At 39.4% G+C, this 16991-nt stretch overlaps 1 protein-coding gene across 1 annotated transcript in view; it reads right to left on the bottom strand.

Moving 5' to 3' along the window:
• Positions 1 to 1777: 1777 nt before the first annotated feature.
• Positions 1778 to 16991, bottom strand: part of LOC124594763 (glutamate dehydrogenase 2, mitochondrial-like) — a 72840-nt gene continuing 57626 nt past the window's right edge. Inside the window, exon 4 of the mRNA XM_047133153.1 lies at positions 1778 to 2007. Within this exon, the coding sequence (XP_046989109.1) occupies positions 1778 to 2007 (230 nt within the window). The remainder of the gene's footprint in view (positions 2008 to 16991) is intronic.

The following is a 16991-nucleotide window of genomic DNA, read 5'->3' as shown; positions in this document are numbered from 1 at the left end:
ACTGATCAGCAGTTGGACCCTTCTGTCTAATAGGTGCTGCTTATGCACAGTTGTTTACATCTTTGGGTGTATTTAGTGACATCTGAAAGTCAAAGGGACTGTGTCTATGATACAATATCCACAGTCAATTTCTATCTTCAGGAGTTCTAGGAACTGGGGTGACGCAAAACTTTTTTTGATGTGTGTATAATCATACAACAGATTTCATCAAATACTAGACAGAGGTGCATTGGCTCTATTGACCAGCTCAAATTTCAGAATGAAAAATATTTACAGATATGTGACTTAAAATGAAACAAGGTTCTAATTAAGTGTTTCATGTATAATTCTAATCTTATGCAAACACTCTAGATATAACTGATGGCTATCAAACAACTATAATGCTGATGCACATTGTCCAATACAGAACTACAAAAGAAATTAAAATTATGGCTCCTGAACAATCCTGTAAATTCAACAGATGAGTTTCTAGATTTAATACACTCATATGATGGAAGACCATCTATCTGAAAATATGTGAATCTCAGATCTTAGTAGACTGTGTCACAAACTGTAAATATTTGAATCTCAGATCTGAATACTGTGTCACAAACTGTAAATTCCTGAATCTATGTATTCCAATAGCAAACTGGTTTTACATATAGTCCATATATGCAACATTGTTCTCTCAATTAAATTTAGAAAAAGTTGTGTAGATAATAATGCCACGCAATAATATGTAACTCAATAAGTAAGGCTCTGACTTATCCAGAAGACTGGAACAGAGAAAACTTTTTTTTGTAATCAGTTGATGTTGGATCAAAATAAATAAATAAATAAATAAATGGTAGTTAAAGGGGATGGGTAGACTGAGAATCAAATGAGAACAGTTTTCTTTAACAGATCTACCTAGTTATACCTCATGGACCAATTCAAATCTTTAACTAACCACTGATTGTTCTTTGTCGTTGCCAAACTCAAAAAATTTGTCTTGCACAAAACTTGGCACATGTTCTTTCTGAAGACTGCTCTTCCAGTATAAACATTTGAACACAGCCCAGTTTCAAATTGTCACAAACATAAACATACAGCAAATATTCCAGTAAGGAATAAAAACAAATATAACTGTGTTGCATTATTGTTAACTCAATGCCTTCAAAAATGTAAAATAAAAAGAAGGAAGCAATCACAGGTAATTAAATAAGTAGCATACATTTTACACACACATCAAAAAAAGTTTTGCATCATCCCTGTTTCCAAAACTCCTGAATACAGACGCTGACTGTGGATATTGTATCACAGACACAGTACCATTGACTGTTCAGAGATGTCACTAAACACATCCAAAGATTTAAGCAACCGTGCATGAGCAGCGCCTATTATATGGAGGGGGTCCAACAACCGATCAGTTCCAGACATTCCACCAGGAAGGAGGTACACGGCTCGAGTTGTCTGTAGTTCAACCATGCCTAGACAGTCAATACTGTGGTTCAGTCATGTCTGCATTGTTACTTTGTGCCAGGAAGGACTCTCATCAAGGGAAGTGTCCAGGCGCCTCAGAGTGAATATGCAAGAGGACGTGCTACTGGGCATTAGAGGTACCGGTGTGTACAGCAATCTGGATCACTACCTCTGAAGGCCTCACTGTATGGTGGTACAGCATGCAATGTGTGGTTTTCATGAGCAATAAAAAGGGCGGAAATGATGTTTATGTTGATCTCTAGTCCAGTTTTCTGTACAGGTTCCGGAACTCTAAAACTTTTTTTGGTGTGTGTATAATTATACCATTTAGTATCAGTTAATAATTTTTAAAAATATATATAAAGGTGTCATTTACAACCTGAATAATGACTTTTTTACAGGGCCACTCTGGTTCAAGCCCAATGAACCTCATCCACTCTTCTTGCCTTAGGACAAAGTCAAGAGCAAAGTAAACTCCGCGCCCTGTTGCTTCCACGCGGCCATTTATACCACCTTGATCAATAGGCTTTCCAGTGGCTACTGACAATGCAGCTAGATCACTGTAACCTATGAAAATTAAGACAAAGGATTAAATACTAACAGATTTGATGTTAATATTGTCAAATTCATGGAACAAGACAAATATTGACATTAGTATCTACAACACTCCAGATAACTATCTGTGTTTGTTAATCTGCACAATATCATAACTTAGTTACCTAGTATTACAAAGAGAATTTAATGATGATTTTAGCAGACTGAAAATATGTTTAATCATATTTACTGGAATTAAATAAACACAATACACCAGAATGATTACTCATTCACGGCATGTCATTCTGCCAGGTACATGCACATAGGGAACTTCACAGCAATGAGTCGGTAGGTAAATCAACGAAAGGATTTTCTCAAAGAAACTTGTTTGCAAAGTAAGTAATACATGCAGCAACCCTGTTGCTATATATCTGCAATGACAACTGAAAATTCTTGCCAGAATTAGTCTAGATTAGACGAATTCTTCATTGCATGGATCGATGTTGAGGAGATTCTTGTGAATGTGGAACATTATGTGTCATTAATAAAACAATAAGACAATAATAATGATGATAATGATAATACATTCAGAAAATAAACTGGTCCTGTTTCGAATTCCATCAAAGGAGTAGAAAGAGTTGGCTCCAAGTAGGTTCCTATGGCTACTGTCAAGTTATTGAAAATGGGTCTTACTGAATAGTGGATTAATTCTTGGATTTAAATGCCTTCAGGTCTTTATGTTGATTGTTCTTGTGAAATGAGCTGATTGTTGGAACAGAAGATATACTATTTATTACTTACAATGAATTTCACTAATGAACAAATATGCTGAGAAGCATTAGTTAGTACACCTGGTTCTCTGAACAGGCTTCTACATGCTTTTCATGAAATCACGGCACAAATAATGTATATTACATGCTTTTGGACTCTGAAAAATTTTGTTTCACTTGAAGAGTTACTCCAAAATATGATGGGGCCTACCATATGACCCTATGGGATGAAAGCAAGCATAGAATGCCATCTTTTTTATTTATAACAATATTGTGAAAAGAATAGAGTGCTACTCATCACATAGAGGCACTGATTTGGAGACAGGCACAATCGAAACACCATTAAACATTTAAGCTTCCGGCCAAAAGGGCTTCTTCAGTAATAGAAAGTACACACACATTCAGACAAGCACAACTCACACTCACATAGGGCCACTGTCTCCAACAGTCTGGCAACAGCAGCCAGAAACAGTCACCATGTATGAGCGAGTTGTGCATGTGTGAATGTGTGTGTGCTTCCTATTTCTGAAGAAGGCCTTTGGGCAGGAAGCTTAAATATTTAGTATCTATTGGTTGTGTCTGTCTGGAACTCAGTGCCTCCTCTATGTGGTGGGTAGCTATCCATCAACTTCATAAAACTGTTGTTATTCCATCCTCGACTTTCCACTGTCAGCTTTCTTATTTTTAAGTTTATTTTTATATCTGATGACATTTGTGTTACAAATAATTATTTTTTTACACACTTCAACACTTCATCGTATGTTCCCCCAAGTGAATTTATTATGAAGTTGTAATCCCAGGAATTTAACATCGTCTACCTCTTTCATCTGCACTTCTTCATACTTTATGCATATGCTGTATGGAAACCTTTTACACGTTCTGAACTGCTTCTAGTGTGTCTTTTCATCAGTTGATGGCAGTGAGTTGGTAATAGACAATTTATTAAGGACTATGAAAATGTCATTAGCAGTCCTTTCTAGATCTATGTTCAATTTACTATTTACTGCAGTCTGCAAACAAAACAAACTTTTTATGTGGCAATGTAACTAATGATAGGTCATACAAGAAAATGCAATGGCCCCATGCAGAACACTATTACAACTACTTCCCAATCATTGCATGATATGACTTGATCTATTTTACAGCACTGCCAGTGACACTATGTTTTTCTGATTTCCTTTAAAGGTTATATTGGTTCATGCAGTGAAATTCCTTTAGCAAATAATAGAAAATACCTGCAGTCTGTAATTTACTATCCAATGAATTCAGTACATTCTCGCTAAATGTGCAAATAGCCTCGTCAATATTAAAACCCTTCAGGTCCTGGACTCAAACCTTGCTTCAATTTTAAAAGACAAGGAACTGGTCCTGTGTGTTTTGGTCTGATTGCATTCATACTATTGCAGCAGGAATGAACATAAACCAGTGCAGATGACAAACTTTATCTCATAATTACACCAATGAAAAAAATAAATAAAATAAAAAACAGATAATTATTCATATCATCACTGTCTATAAGTAGTGAAGAAACAACAATGATTGTCCATTTACAACATAAATTTCTCACTAATATAAGAGAAGCAAATAATTTGATTTATTTATCCTTAGAAAATATTTTTTCTACATACATATATGCATTAATTCTAGCAGAGGTACATAAGAATAATAAAAAAAATGGATCTACACATAAAAACCATGATACAGACATATATGCACTACTTGTCCCTGAAGTAAATAAGGCAAGATTAACATGTTGAGCACCACATGAATTGTTACAGCATGCATGTACTGAAAGGTGCTGAAATAAATATTTGTGGCAACCATCAACTGCCAGTAACGGCCGCCTGCCAACTGCAGAGGAAATTGTCTTTGGACTTGGTGTTCATTGGTCGTTGTGTGCTTTTTTACTCTGGTGGAGATGTTGGAGTTGTTGTTGCCTGTAATGGTTTTCCTGTGTCTGGTGTATTTTTTCGAGCCATAATAAAAGTGTCCAATCATAATCAGTTGGAGTTTTCTGTGCATGGTTAGCCACTATAGCTAGAAAACCCACATTGGTGACCCTGAGTCACAAAAATACGCTGCATTTGCTCACTGTGTATTGCCGGTTGTACGACACAAAACAATGTCGCAAACTCCAGTTTCTCCAGCAGTGCAGGAAGCCATCGTGACTGCAGAATGGACCATTGACTGTGAAGTGCAACATTTTACCCATGTGCTACTAATACACCAGGAATGTTTGGGTCTCAAGTGTTTGCTTCGGCAGGCCAGACGATCCTAACCTCCACCGGCACACCACACCAGGTGCTATACACATCGGCCTTCAATGGCATTCTACACTCAACAGGCTGCTTCTCCAGTGTGAAATTCCAGATTCCTCTTGCTCGAGTTTCTACCATACTTCAACATGGACCACACGGCTGCCCAGTTTCAGGTCCACATGCATGGTTGCCCTTCCCTCAGAGTTGTCCATTGTTTAATGTGTCCCACTCCATGTCGATTGAAGGGATGCTCATGTCAACCACGCTGGGCCATGTATACACCTATCCATCTTGCTGCCCCATGCACACCTCCACCTGCCGTGTTTCCACCCTGTCACTCAGCGTGCAATAGTGATTTTGCACCTATGCTCATGATTTTGTCTGCATCGGCCGTCGATCCATCCAAGCCTGCAATGAGGTGCTCAGCCTGTGGCCGTACAGATTTCCTTCCTACAAGGACTGGACACAATGCTTCACCTGTACAGCTACCGGGCGTTCAACACATCACATTGCCCGTCACTGAGGCACAGTTCGCATCAGTGAACACTGTGCAGAATCCTCACACAATTTGTACCTTTCCTACACCCCCACAAGCACTGGCCCCAAGTAATTTCCCGAAGCTCCTGCTGTTACAACCAGACAATCCAGTGACATGGTTTACCTTGGTGGACAACATGTTGGCCATACACAGCGTTTTGGACAGAGGCACTCATTTTGTATAGTGAATCACCTGCATGACCATCCTGATCTTATCAGTGACTTGTTGATGAACCCATTCAAGAGCAACAAATATGCCTCTGCACATGCACTACCCATTGAATGCCTTTCTCATCTGCCAGCCGATACTATTCACAACATTATATATTATGAAACTAGGTGACAGATCCCCTCCCAGTTGTAGCGACACTTGCACGTGCAGATCACTACCGAGATCTTGCCAAACTTAGTGCTCTGGGCACTGTAGATGGTGAAGCTGCTGCAAGAACTACAATTATATTTGCTTCCCCATATTGCAGCATCACTCAAGGATAAACTACAGTTGGCAGACCATGCACAAGCCATTTTCTGGCACCGACACCTCCCTACATGTAGCACAGCACCTAATACGGGCAAGCTCAGTAATACTGTGACTATACTTCCATTATCAGGCGGCAGAGGCGGGCATATGCATATGGTGGACCCCACATGGAACAGCTGCCACCTAGGGGAAAGACCAGTAATTGCCAGTGGTTCAGCTCCAGCTCTCCTCACCCCAACCAGGCTAGCATCTGCCCTCCCAGCATTCCCCTCACCTAGAGCTTCAGATGGTGGGACGAGTACAGCTAACTCAACGCATATAATGGTTCCACCCCATTTACGGGGACACTGCTCACAACTGCCACCCACCCTTCGCATTCCCAAACGCAGCTTGCAGGCTGCAGCAGGCACCACAGCTCGTGGGTATATGGAAGGGCACCCACAGATGTTGCATTCCGTCAGATCCTATACCTCACGAGCTCATATGTACGCCTTGGATTTAGGTTCATGCCAGGATTTTCTTGTCAAGACCAGAACAGACATTAGCATCACACCTTCCTCATTTACTGCAATGGGCACAACACTAGCCAAACTGTATCTTTAAGCAGCAAATAAATCGCCACTTCAAGTCAATGGTTTTGCTGAGTTACCTATTGAACTCATACCTGGCAAACGTTTCACACGGTCATTCTACATGGCTGACATACAAGACCAACTATTGGGCACTGGCTTCCTTTTTCACTTTGGTCTATCTCTGGATCCTCCAGTCAGCCACATTATTGCACCCTGCCTCATCTATTCATATTGTATGTTCAGTTGTCTACTCACCTCTCCCTCCCCCTCAGCTTCACAACGATTTCGACATGGCTCTGATCAATTGCTCTTCACTGGTGGACAGCCTTGCAGCTTCCTCACCCAGCTTCAGTCCGAACACTCTATAGTCAATAATGTACGCGCTTGCAATGCCGAACTGATCCGTGACATATCGTGGGCTACACAAGCCCTCTTAAGGTATGATGCCTCATACAAAGCCTGTCAATGCCACCATCCACCAATACAGGCGATGCACTGCATGAAACTTTGATGCCTCTGCCCCCCCCCCTACCCCTCCCCCCGACACCGGCGATGCACCTTGACAAACTCTGACACCACCACCATTGACAGCTCTGCCAGCACATCAGGTTAGTGACTCTTTTGTGCTAATGATTCCTGTTCATGACGGCCCCTGAGCAAGTTTGTCAGCCCAGCTGAATGCTGTCACAAAAGGAACGACACACAAAATTGTCACAACAGATGGGCCACCCAGTGAATCATAAAGTGCACCAAATACCGCCACATAAACTATGCCTTGCTAACACCACAGTGGAGGAACTTCTGTGAGCAGGTATTGTCTGTCTGCTGGACAGTAACTGGTCTTCGTCCATATGTTTAGTTCCCAAAAAGGACGGCACAGTGTGCCTGTGTGATGACTATTGCCACCTCAATGCACAGACCGCATTAGACAATTACCCTAGATGCCATATACAAGACTTCGCGCAAGTACTTAGCGGAGCATGCATCTTCAGTGTCTTCGACTGCCACAAGGCATATTTACAGATATCCATGGAACAAAGTGCATACCAAAGACGATGTATTCTTATCCTTTGGTCTCTATGAATTTTGTTACATGCCTTATGGTCTCAAAAATGGAGCCCAAACTTGGCAACGTTTTATAGACTCACTTCTGTTTAACAGCTCATATTGTTATGCATACCTCGATGATATTTTCATTTTTTGCTCCTCTGACAGAGAACAAGAACTCCACCTGGTCATGATACAGGACCTATTGACACACAACGGAGTCGATATCAATAATGGCAAGTCACAATTTCGATGCACCACTGTAATTTTTCTGGGTTACACCATCTCCTCCGAATGTATATACCCCCCTCGAGAGCTGGTTGACTTGCTTTCGTGATCTACCTCTCTCAGTGTCATTTCACAAATTACACCGGTTTTTTGGAACCATCAATTTCTACCCTTGTAGCCTACCAATGGCAGTAGCCATTCAACCCCCAATGACTGACACAATGGCCAGTAAACAAACCTCTGACAATCACCAGGTACAGTGGTCTGACAATATGGTGAGAGCTTTTGAAGATCTTAAGTCAGCGTTAGCATATGCTGTCACTCTCGCCCACCCTTTACCAGATATCTGCATCTCTATTACAGTGGATGTGTGCAATTTAGAATCAGTGCAGTCCTCCAACAGCACATCAGTGACATGACTCAGCCACTTTGGTTTTTATCCAAAAAACTATCTACGGCTCAATGTAAATGGTCAGTGTTTGACAGAGAATTGCTCGTGGTGTACGAATCTGTAACATATTTCTGTGCAGACATCAAAGGAAGGAACATAACAATTTTCAGAAATCATTGCCCCCCTTGCGGATGCTATCCATAATCCCACTGTTGAGCTTCCTCCACATAGGTTTCAACAGATGAGTTAATTTGTCAATAAACAACAGACATCCTTTACATCCAAGGTTCAAAAAATGTTATGGCCGACTACCTATCATGTATCAATTCAGTTTCATCCCCCATTAATTGCGACAAACTGGCCCACTCATAAGTCAATGATACCAAACTGCACAACCTCCAAAAGGACCCTGCTACTTCCCTCCAGATCATTTCCTGCAACCTACTGGGCTCGGTCAGGCCACTATGGTGCGATACGTCCACGGCCCCCCCCACCCAACCCATTGTTCCATATGCACTGTATCGCCAAGTATTCAATATGTTACATAACCTATGACATCCTGGTGCTAAGGCTACTACGCACCTTGTTACAGAATGCTTTGTGTGGCTGGATGTGCAGAGGGATTGTCGTACTTGGTCTCGTGCTTGTATACAGTGCCAGCACAGCATAGTCGGCAGGCACACACAACCCTTTTTAGGTAAATTCAACATCCCGAAAGGCTGCTTCCAACATGTGCATCTGGACCTCATAGGACTGTTACCTGCAACAATGGTTTCAGGTATATCCTGTCTGTCACCAACTGTCACACACTGGGTGGAGTCAATACACCTGCAGGACATTACATCGGATTTCATTTGTATCCTCCTGGATAGCTCAATTCGGCTGCCCTACATCCATCGCCACCGACCAGGGTGGGCAGTTTGAATCCCTGCTGTTTAACAAACTCTGCATGCTCTGTGGGGTGGATGGATTCTGCACTACGGCTTACCACCCACAAAGCAATGGGCTGGTCGAGTGTTGGCACAGGACTCTGAAAGTGGACCTCATGTGCCACAGTGGTGAATCATCCAACACCCTTCCCTAGGTTATGTTAGGAATATGCACAACTTATAAGACAGACCTCCACCGAGCGAGGTGGCACAGTGGTTAAACACTGGACTCGCATTCGGGAGGACGACAGTTCAATCCCGCGTCCGGCCATCCTGATTTAGGTTTTCCGTGCTTTCCCTAAATCACTCCAGGCAAATGCCGGGATGGTTCCTCTGAAAGGGCACGGCCGACTTCCTTCCCCATCCTACCCTAATTCGATGAGACCGATGACCACGCTGTCTGGTCTCCTTCCCCAAACCAACCAACCAACCAACCAACAGATCTCCAGGTTTCACTTGTGGGGCTCCTGTATGGTGAAGCCCTAGCTCTACCCACAGAGTCTGCTAACAACAAAACAACCATCAACCTATCCGACCTCCTCTCTCTAGTGGAGTATAGGTGGTCACACATAGCCACAATCCGCATGCCCCCTCCACAGCCGCACACCCGTCCTCAGGTTTTTCTGCATTCGAGACTGGACTCTTGTGAGTTTGTTATGTTACAGGATGACACAGACAAACCAGCATTACGGCCATCTTACTCTAGCCTGCTCCAAGTACTGGTTTACACAGACAATACTATGGACATTCTCATCAATGGCCATCAGTAGACAGTTTCTCTTCACCATGTGAAACCGGCCTGGACAATCAAGGAATGTAAACCATGACCTCTCGAGTGAGGTGCTCCTCAGTCATGCGACGGCTACGATCTCACACACAACCACCCACTTCCCTGTGCCCCGCCCTGATCATATGTGCACCGAACCTACACTTCTGGGCAGTTCAATTGTTGTATGTAACAATATTGTACCCTTACTTCACTCAGGCACTGTGTGTGATGATCCACTACCTCAGTCCCAACCACATGTTGCATGTGACATTACGCTGTTGCAAGTGTTGGCATCTAGTGGCCCCACAGAGTGTTCCCCCAATGTATGTTATTGTTCCCCTGTCCTTCCTAGTAACCCCTACCATCCACCATTGACAAAATTTGCATCTCAATCAACACCTCTGAGTGTCTACATGATGAGCTTTCCTCACAGCTCCACGAGGGATCCATCTTTGTCCTCCACGTAGGGGACACTTCACATGAGTTCACACCGATGTCATATATCACCATTCTGCGCACAGTCCCTATCCCAAATTGGGTGGATATGGCTAGCATAGCTGCAACGTTCAGCACCAACGGGACACTAAAGATTTGCTTCCCCCTCTCCACCTGTACTTCAACACCGACATCTTTTTGCCAGTCCAATACCCGCATGCAGGTCAGCCTACCCCCCCCCCCCCCCCCTCTCTCTCTCTCTTCAGTGCTCCACTCTCCCAGTGGAAGTGGCGACCTAGCCCTGTACAAAATGGTATACTGTTTAGTCAGGCATTTAAAGCTTTATCGATAAGCATGGAGAAAATGAAAATAACAAGGAGACGTCTCCAGTGATGCGATAGAATTTTTGGAACTATTTATATGGTGATGTAGGTTAAGATCCCAGGTATCACACAATGCAGCCATTCACCATGGTGGGCCCTCATTTGCGAGTAATTGACAAAAAAAAGCAATTCGGAATTTTGCATGATTCTCAATAGTGTCAAAAAAAAGTTCCATCAACTAGTATGGTTGCATGGTATAATGGAGGATAACAGCTTCATATACAGTAGGTTTTGGGATCTAATTTTGTATGATGCATAATTTTTTTATTTTTAAATCTTTATCAAAATTACTTTGATCATTATTATTACTCCATTCATTGGTTAATTTTTTAATTCTATTTCTTTGTCACATTATTTCAGTCACTATATCATTCAAAATTCTCGGCACTGTGAATTTAATTTCATTTACATATTACATTGTTCAATTATTTTAAAATTCCGATCTATCAGTTGAGAAACAAGAGATGACAAACTATTTATGTTTGCACAATGCTGTTAAAAACTTATTTTTGTTACCAAATTAGCAATTTTTTGCATGTAATCATCATACAAACATTCAAAACATAACCTAAATACCTACTGTACTATGGACAAAATAATGCACATGAAAATTTAAATGACTGATGGGTTTATAAGTTAAATGAAATTCAAGTAAAATATGAAATATGTTTAATGAACACAATAATGTGGACAAAAAATCAGGGTTATAAAACAAAAGAAATTAAATTGAAATTGATACATAAAATTGATTAAAAACACATAAACAAAGATTTAATGTGGAGAAGGAATGAAAGGAAGAAAAATGAGCAAATGAAGAAGTTTATATAGTGTTTATTATTATGTGGCAAAGCAATAGAATTAAAAAATTACATTTAAATCAATCAATAGAATAAAAATTATGATCAAAGTCATTTCAATAAATATTTGAAAATCAAATGTACTGCATCTCCTCAATTTCGAACCCATAACCCCCTATCCATTACACCACACAGCCATACTAAATAATGCTCCTTTTTTAACACTATTGCGATTTTTTTTCCATCAGTTACTCAGAAACAACGGTCTACCAGGGTGAATGGCTGCAGTGTGTGATACATGGGCTCTTAATTTACATCACCATACAAATAGTTTCAAAATGTCAATCGCACCATTGGGGACTTCCCCTTGTAAGCCAAAAATCGCTATAAAAATAACTGTCAGAAAAAAGTTCACCTTATTGTTAACCAATAGAAAATGTTTTACTGCATTTTTCTTTAAATATAAAAAATTACTACGCTACCTTGTAGAAAATTCATATTCAGAGAAAACAAACCTAAATTTGTTAATTTTTTTCACAATACTGAGAAGTTGTTCGTATATTGACGTGCGTACATTGTTTGGCAATGGTGCTTTTTTCAGCCAGTCATACTCAGTTCGGTTTGCTTGTTGCAACATTTTGTGCCACAACTATTCACATACGTTTTACTAGTGGTGTTATCTTAATTTTCAATTTTTATTATTATTTCCTTTCAATAAAAAAAATAACAAGAATTTTAAGATAAAAGATAATAACAAGATGCATGCTTTTCAATAGTTTATTTGTTGCGTGAATTGTTCACCATCCGTGGAGTGCATGAATCATTACTCAATCACCCTTTTCTTGTTTTAATTTTCGAACATTTCAAAATGATATTTTCTCTCGGCTGATGGGTAAATTAGATTTAACCACAGAGTGGTACAATTCCCAATAAGTTGGGCATATTTTGGCCCATCAGTTAACTGGTCAATGGATTAAAGTCTTAGCTAATTAAAAGATCAAATGAACTGTCAGTTAGTCAAATTAACAAAATTCCAGCTGGTTCTTTTTGTGTCTTAGGATGTTTCTTCCTGCAGGCAGCTTTTGTATGAAAGCAAGAATGCAGACAGGTTTAGATAGCATGTGCATTCCATAAATGATTTAAATGCTTTTAAAGTGCGTTAAAGAAATATAAAAATGTAAATAGACTCTAGCAAATATACAACAAAAGAAATAATTCCATAATAGGTGTAATAATTCAATTTGGTAAAAAATATACTTGCGCCCTGTAATTTTTGGTATATGAATAGCCTGTTGTGAGTGAAAGAAAGCAGATCTTCAATTTTTCTTTCTCGAGATTCTGTCCACATCAAATGCTTCTTTGCAGTGTCCTTCTTCCATGATTGCAACTGTTTTTCCTTATTCAAATGCCTAATGTGAATAAATGTTCTCATTATTGCATACAAACTAATTATATATCGTGCACCAGAGGAAACTTTGCTTGAATAATTGATGTCAAAGTTGTAACTACTTTGTCTCACTTATAAACGATATGTCTATGAAACCCAGAAAATATAACTTCGAACTGTTTTATAATGTTCACCCAGTCTTTGTCAGATTTAACAGAGCCCCTTGAGAAACAGTAGATAGCCATGAATCAGAACTTGTCCAGGAACTGAGCACATTTCAGTTCATGATCCCAAGGATTTATCAGTGGCTTGGCACTTAAATGTAAGATAGCCTGCCAAGTGGTGAACAGTCAGGCAAAATGATCTCCGCATCACTATTTTTTCCTTCTATTTCATGGATTGTTTTCCTCTTCCATAATGTGTGCAATGTTACAACTGCTTGCACACTGAGCTTTCACTTGTTTTTCGGATGTCAAGAATTTCATGAACTCATCATCGTGCGATTCTACGTCGGCACCAGCTGTACTGATTCTCTCATCAGCAACAGTAGATATCCTATTGTGGGCTGCATCACGTTCTTTTAGGGTCATTTCTAACACTGTATGTTTTTTATTTTTTTCCTTCGAAACTTCTATTTCTGTATTCAGTCTTTTGATTTCCTCGTGCTGGAGTCTTCAGTCAGAGAGTTCAAAGAATGGCACTGTATTTGTTATTTGGTCCAGTTTTCTCTTTTTTGGGGATACAGACCCCAAGGCTCCACGTGGTCTCTTTCACACATCTCTGTTTTCATAGCTCACTGACGCACAGCCTACACGAATAACAACAAGTTGTTTGATCGTTTGGTTCATATTATCTGTTTTATTAATAACGCATGAAGAATAAAAACTACTAGTATGGCCTGTGGTCGAAATTCAAGCAGTTACGTCAGTGGACTTGATCCGTGTTAAATGTTGCATTGCAGCTACGTGTATTTTTGAAATAATTCTCTGACTTCTCTTTAATTGTTCGATCAGTTGAAGGGGATCTAAAACATTGCATTAAAAAATAAATTTTGTACTGATGCTGGCAAATTAACTTTTCTCTTATGACAACACAATGTGAATGCGATTGTATAGCGTAAAGTCATCTCAGATGCGAAATGATTTGCAATTCAAAATCAGGTGCTGTTATCGGGTGGCAACATAATGTGCTGATGATGAGGCTATGATTATGAACAGTTCAAGCTCATTATCACTTATGTACTGGCCATTGTTTGGATTGTGGAAATTTTTAAAGTTTTAAAAAGTTAATTTTCTGAGTTGCATGAAAATTGTGTATGGTTTTCAGAATTATTTCAGCAATCTGATTTATCATTGGTGAGTAAACATGATTATTCAGTGTGTTTAGTTGCATTTCTGTAATAAACATAGCCTACCAACTGCTGATTGATAACTTTAAATGCCCATATTTGATTTTTTGGGTACTGTGGGGCAAAGCTGTCAATCAGTGAAGGGGCAACCCCAACGAAAATTTAGTGTTTCATTATACTTTATAAAACAATTAAAGCTCCAAATTATTAAATGTTTCATTAAATTTACACTAAGTGGGGATGGAATTTAATACGAAATAAAAAGGCTTTGGCTGAATTTTTTACTTTTCACTTAACACAAATGTTGTTTTACTTGTTACACAAAGAAAGGTAAAACGGAGAGAATTTGGTATTTTTAGTATGGCCTGAAGTAAGTTCCTATTTAAAGTAAAATTTCCTCTTCAACTTAACAAAACCTCTTCTTTAATTTTTTAATACTCACAGCAAACAATTTGATGTGTAATTTTCTTATGTCCTTATCTGTTCCTAAACTAATGCACCTAGAATTTCATTTCACATATGGTAAGGAACTATGTGCAAAAGACAGCTTGGCAGAGCTGGTCACAAGAACGAATGAAGGAGACAGTAAATTCTGTTCTTGAAGGATGTATGGAATACCTGCAGCATCTGAATCTTTCAACGTACCTAGAACAATCTTGATTGACAGTATGAAAAAGGCGCGTAATTATGAAATGATGTCCTAGCTGGCTTCTGAAAAGTGATTAGGTCGATACAATACTGCGTATTCTGAAGCTCAAAGAAAGGAAATAATGAGTATGTATTATTTATGAAAGAAAGACTCTCTAACATTTCCAACTTAAAGTGTGAGTGTGAATCTGGGTTATATCAGTTTATTCCCCCAAACCACCTTCCACTTCTTTATGAGGTGACTTACTGGGAATTTGCAGCCACTAGTCTGTATTGGATAGCTGGCTGCTGGAAACCCTCTTGACTTCTTCTGTATCAAATAACGCTAGGTACAGGAATTTTTAGACTCTTTCTACATATGAAATAAGTAGACAAACTTTGCTCAATTAACGATGTATTTGACTTTCATACACAATAAAACTCTCACTTTCAACATAAATATATAATTCCATAAGACAGAAAATGAATATCTTGGAAGAAAGCACGGATCGACCTAAGGAACTAATATTGATTATTCAATCGAAAATTCCAGGCATTAGTACACATGTTGACAGTCTGCGAATAAATAATGTAGAACAAAATTTGAAAGAAGAAATACTTGACTTTGACATTATAAATGTAGGTAGTATGGTGGAATCTTTTGAGCTAATTATAGATCGAGAAGTTTCCGAGAGTATAATATCCAGAAACATTATGACTGTTGTCTTTTGCAATCCTAATGACACTAACAAGTTTGTAGACGACTTTTGCAAAGAATTCAAATTTGTCCAGGACAGATTAGAACATAGAATAACTTTACTTAATGTTGTGTTTCCTAGTAAAATGGTAATTATTTCACTGTGGGGAGACTTTCATATGAAATTTAACGAGAGGTATTGGTCCGTAAATCCATGGGATCCAGGAGGAGTCACATCTGTTCCCCCATGGACATTAACATTCTGTTTTAACGAGCGGAGTGATGATTGTCGGATCCTGAGTTAGGTTCGGTGTTACTTCCATATTCGTTTTCCAACATCGAATTCTCTTCAAGTCTTATAATATTCTGTATTCTGTTTTCTTCCTCTTATACTGTCAGATAGTTTAGTAATTGGGCATACTCATCTAGACATCGTGGACAAGCACGGTTGATATCAAGGTCATACTGCTTCATGAGGAGGTGGTAATAAGTGATCTCGTCAATATACACAGGCTTGCTTGTTTTACGGGTGCTGTGATTCTCCACTGTATATTCACCATGATGAATTGGGTTGTTACATCAAGTTAGGACTAAAGCACTGGGTAATACACCATAATATGTGAACTGACAGCATTCTCCACTCTAGGCTTGATGTAAGGTGAGTTGACAGCATGCTCCGCTCTAGTCATCAAGGACCTTAAATCTGATCATAGTTAGGTTTTACTTTTGCCAAAAGTAGTCTTTGAATGTAATCTCTTTGTCAGTTTTCCATATGAAACTGTGTGCAGAGGTATTCATGGATGGCAAGGGAAAAAAAATTATACCCGCTGGAACATCCTGCTCGGTTATTCCAGGCACGCCATTGCTGGTATTCGTGACTGGTCCTGGGGTCTCATTTGTAGTGTCAACAGAAGCCTACGCAGTCTCCACGGATTGTTAGGTCACATTTTTGCCTAACCAGCCCGTCTCTCCCACCATCTGTGTATAGTTAGGTCATATTTTTGCCTAGCGACCAACGTATAGTTAGGTCTGATTTGGGCCTTAACTATTGGAGGATATGATATAATATGAATATTTCTATATTTGCAATGATATGATACATAGCTTTTTTACTTACTACTGAATATTTTATATCCTTAGTGAAAAATGATGTGAATGATACGATACGGGGTAAGAGGAATACTGAGATATTTGTGATGATGTGATACATAGTTTCTGCTTATGATGATTTGATACATAATTTCTACTTATGACGATATCACACATAGTTTCTACTTACGATAATATGCTGCATAGTTTTCTACTTATTATGGGATAATTTATACCTTTTGTGAAATGTGATATGAATGGGGAGGGTTTAT

Source organism: Schistocerca americana, chromosome 1 (assembly GCF_021461395.2).
Source record: "Schistocerca americana isolate TAMUIC-IGC-003095 chromosome 1, iqSchAmer2.1, whole genome shotgun sequence".
In the NCBI taxonomy this organism is placed as follows: Eukaryota; Metazoa; Arthropoda; class Insecta; order Orthoptera; family Acrididae; genus Schistocerca; species Schistocerca americana.
This window is presented reverse-complemented; position numbering and strand designations above follow the sequence as displayed.